The 4,494-nt window shown below is 34.8% G+C and overlaps 1 protein-coding gene across 1 annotated transcript; it reads left to right on the plus strand.

Annotated features, from left to right (window-relative positions):
* LOC140795157 (bidirectional sugar transporter SWEET1a-like) lies at positions 1-2,646 on the plus strand. Its single transcript, XM_073147573.1, has 6 exons — positions 1-208; positions 293-329; positions 455-550; positions 758-1,037; positions 1,863-1,982; positions 2,260-2,646. The coding sequence occupies exons 1-6, from the start codon at positions 175-177 to the stop codon at positions 2,458-2,460; spliced, it is 768 nt and encodes a 255-aa protein (XP_073003674.1). The 5' UTR covers positions 1-174; the 3' UTR covers positions 2,461-2,646.
* The last annotated feature ends 1,848 nt before the right edge of the window (positions 2,647-4,494 follow it).

Genomic DNA, 4,494 nt, shown 5'->3' on the forward strand with positions numbered 1-4,494 from the left:
AAGATTTAACCGACCACCTCACTCTAATATTACTTGGTGAGGCACTGGATAAGAACAACATTGTTATTTCTATATAAAGCTCTGCCCACCAAGGAATTAACACCAACAAAAGTAACTTCATTTCTCAGAAGCACAGAGTTGGGCTTCCTTATCTGCAACCTGTTGATCTTTTTCATGGCTGTGCCGCATTTCTTGTTTGGAATTTTTGGTCAGTTGTGTTCCTCTTTCTCCTCCTCAATTTTGGCAGTGGTTTTGAGAGACAATTTCTTATGGATTCTCTGATCTTTTGCAGGGAATGCAACTGCTCTCTTCCTCTTTCTCTCTCCCATGTAAGTCTATGGGTCTATTTGGAATGCTATTTTATTTTTGTTTTCTTTTCAAAGTGTATAATGATCCCTTGGCTAGTTCATTTATGGCATGCATGATTAATGTAATGTAATATATTGTGTGACAGTGCCACATTTAGGAGGGTAGTGAGGAGCAGATCAACTGAGGATTTCTCAGGGGTTCCCTACACTATGACCCTGCTGAATTGCCTCCTCTCTGCTTGGTAAAATTCCTCTATCATCTTTTTCTAATGCTTCTATTCCTAGCCATATATATGTGTATATGTCATCCAATGACTACTTTTGCATGCTAAGCATCTGAAATTATAGTTTCCAGATTGAATTCAAGTATATTGATAGATTTCAATCTTTGCACATGATTCTGACCTAAACTCTACTGCCAATTTTTCGGTTATCTTCGTTGTATGGAGGTATGGCTTGCCCTTCATTTCACCAAATAATATACTGGTGTCGACGATCAATGGCACTGGTGCAGTGATTGAAGCTGTGTATGTAGTGATATTCCTTACATTTGCGCCGAACAAGTTGAGGTTTAGGATGCTAGGCCTTCTTGCTCTCGTCATGTCAGTATTTGCAGTGGTCGCCCTCGTCTCGCTACTTGCCCTCCATGGTCACTCTCGCAAGCTTTTTTGTGGTTTTGCAGCTGCCATCTTCTCCATCTGCATGTATGCTTCTCCTCTCTCCATCATGGTAATCTTTGCACTATCCTACCTTGCTTTAGCTTATGTAATTAGCAAGTTCCTGATTGTGAGTTATGAAAGTTGGAAATAACTGTAGCTAGTTTGTTTGTTAACTATATTCTGTCACTATGGCCTATCTACTAACAATATGCCAACTATCTTGTATGAAAATCCTCTTACTGTATTCTGACATAGGAATCGGCATATTCTATTCAAGTGAAACAATATAATAGTTTAGGTGTTATGCCAATACAGGGTTTTGTAGAAAGACAGAACTTGTTTTTAAAGTTCATATTTTATGATTTTATCTATTTAAAATGTCATGGTTTTAACAATGGATCTACCTCTCTATAAAACAAAGTTAGCTAAGTATTTTTCCATTTCCTGGATCTATAAGTTCAGATGCAGTTAAAAATTCAATAAAATTGGTGTTTGTCAAATTTTAGATAAGAGCTATCTCACAGGAAATCACTCTCAGTTTTTTGTGAGTAAAGGGGAGAATTTGCCAGTAAAGGGGAGAACTGAATTACCTAATGAACAATCAATTGTAAATGTCTAAATTACTCGTAGATGTTGATGGTACCTTCATATATACTTCTATGAGCCTATTTTACTAAATTAAGATAGTATATCTTCAAGAGATGTTAACCATTTGCATCTGCATCAACCTATGAACAGAGCTACATAACACTGCAATTACTTGAAAGTTCAAACAAATTATTGATGGCCAGATACAGTAACTCAATCAGCATGAACAAGGAAAATAGAAAATCTTGTGAAACTTAAATTTTATCCATTGTATACTGAACACTTATTCTCTAATGCTCATATACAGAGGTTGGTGATTAAAACCAAAAGCGTGGAGTACATGCCCTTCTTCCTCTCATTGTTCGTATTCTTGTGCGGGACATCATGGTTCATCTATGGGCTACTTGGTCATGATCCTTTTGTTGCGGTAGGGTAACTCAAATCTTCAACTCCTCTGCCTTCTATACTTCTTTTCTCTTTGAATACACTCAATCTTTTAAACACCAAATAGATAGGAAAGGCCTCATTTTAGGTAGAAGTAAACTTTTACTTTGCTTGTATGCTATTCTTTAAGCATTTCAGTGCCAGTTCATGCCTTAAGAAATGATAAAAATAAACAAGGATAACTTTTGAATAAGCACCTCAGCAGTAGAGGTTCAAATGCATGAAAGCAATTATTTTACAGGGAATTCAAATATTTGCAGGTGCCTAATGGATGTGGGAGTGTGCTTGGAGCCCTGCAATTGATCTTGTATGCAATTTATAGGAATCACAAAGGTGTTAACCACCATATCCAAGGAGACTCTGGGGAGATGAATGAATCCAAGGCCTGCAACAACAACAATAACAAGAGCATGGAGAAGATGAGAAATTATGCCAATAATCAAATGCAAAATGAGGTGTAAGACAAATAGGATGATTAAGAATGTCTGTTGCTGCTCATTCCATCATCATCTCCCTTTGGATCAGGTCATGCTTAACATTTCATTAACTTCCAGTATTTTGTAATAGATCCATAGTTGACTAAAAGTTGTATTACTAAATTTAAAGAAATAAAAGATAGACTTGTATTCAAGTTGAGTTGAGACTGAGGAATCTGTCTATTTCTTTAAAAGTTTAAGTTGATAGAGAATGAAGGATCTTTTATCAAACAACTTTTGTCTTCAATTTACACGGCATTTTGTTGCCAGTAAAATCTTCTATTGTAGAAGAAATGATGTCTGTTTGTTTACAAAAGTATTAATTCATTCAAACATGCTCAACATGCAAATTTGCAAAACAAAATCTAAATAGAAATTTCTTAATGGAATTTTTTTTAAGCAAATAGATCGTAGTAGAATGGAAATTGTTTGTTGGAAATATTCGTACAGGAAGATTATTATATGAGCATAGTATAATGGTCATCATACTATATACAGATATAAGACTATTCCTAATAATAGCTATGTCTAAAGGGAAGCAATATTTTTGACCGAGAAAATACGGGTAACTCTACGCATAGAAATACACTACAGACAGTCTACAAATAGAATGAAGTGGCAACTTATCAATCTTTGATATATTCTTACTACCTCGCAATCATCTTTATTTACATCTACGCTATTTCATAGAATAACTTACCCACAAGTGATCTCTCTCTCTCTCTCTCTCTATATATATATATTGGTAGTTGGTCCTTTGAGTAGTAGGAACATCACTTTAAATTCATAAAGCAAACTTATGTTTCCAATTTGTACCTACCATTGTATACGCATACCTTCATTGAGCAATTGTGGCTTTGGGTCTTTTGGAAAAACAAGAGCACCAATAAGTTGGTACATCCCACTTGGGTTTTTAAAACACTAGCCTTCAAATACACGTGTCCCAAAGTGAATAAAACTCATGTAATTTTCACGTGACTCATTAGTCAATATTTTTATACAATATACAAAATAAAAACTCAATATCTTCACCAATTAATACAAGCTAAAAGGAGTCCAAGATATCATAAGTTGTAACGAGCCCCAAAGTATATATCCATACACCTCATCGAAATAAATGTCCATGCAAAGGCTGCAATTCATCTAACTTATCTTACAATAATAAAATAAAGAAAAAAAATTATAAACAGATCTTCACAAACTCCTCCACAAACTCGGGGTCATCTACTAATTTTAAAATATTTTCACCAAATAATAGTGAGCATAAAATATAGCAAATATACTAATATGATAGTAATAATACGTCCATGCAACATGCCCATAACTATATCTCACATATTTTAATAAAAGAATACATGATTTGTATCATTTAAACTATCAAATCATTTATATCAAACTCACACAGAGCCATAACTATAAACTATTATTACATACTCCAAGAGCTATCCACTACATAATATACATTAGCTCACACATTATCTCAAAACATCGAGGATGGATAGACAATCTAGCAGTAATGCCACCCATATATGCTTAACGATGCTGCTTATGAATGTAATGCAATAATTCTACTTATGACTAGTTGTTTGTGGCCATCAGACAAAGGACCTTAGTTGTAGGCCCATAACCTAACATCATCATCATCACCATCACTCTAATAAATCATCGCACACAGTAGAAATATTATTTATAACTAAATTATCGCACACAGCAGAATCATTGCATACAACAAGAATCAAGAGCACACTGCTTATAGATGCCCTAACCCTACATCATTAGGTATCGCTAAGTTTATGATCCTTACCTCCAAATTATAATTTTAGATCATCTAGTGTCTAATCTTCATGCTTGACAGTGTTACGCTTGTTCAAACCGGTGCATGCAGTGCCTAATAGTCCCTTTTTGACCTTATGATCTTAGACATTAACCGATATAGATATAAGTAATATAAATACACTCTGTCCTTAACCTTGGGCTGAGCAAGTAGGCACTATCGAGACGGGACTTAACTACATGGTG

Source organism: Typha latifolia, chromosome 9 (assembly GCF_019914945.1).
Source record: "Typha latifolia isolate L0001 chromosome 9, TyphaL0001v2, whole genome shotgun sequence".
Taxonomy (NCBI): domain Eukaryota; kingdom Viridiplantae; phylum Streptophyta; class Magnoliopsida; order Poales; family Typhaceae; genus Typha; species Typha latifolia.

Bases quoted from the DNA above. Each gene is read 5' to 3' on its own strand.
- LOC140795157 (XM_073147573.1), top strand. From the start codon at position 175: ATGGCTGTGCCGCATTTCTTGTTTGGAATTTTTG. The intron at 209-292 runs GTCAGTTGTGTT...GATCTTTTGCAG, and splicing joins TTTCTTGTTTGGAATTTTTG to GGAATGCAACTGCTCTCTTC. The intron at 1,038-1,862 runs GTAATCTTTGCA...GCTCATATACAG, and splicing joins CTTCTCCTCTCTCCATCATG to AGGTTGGTGATTAAAACCAA.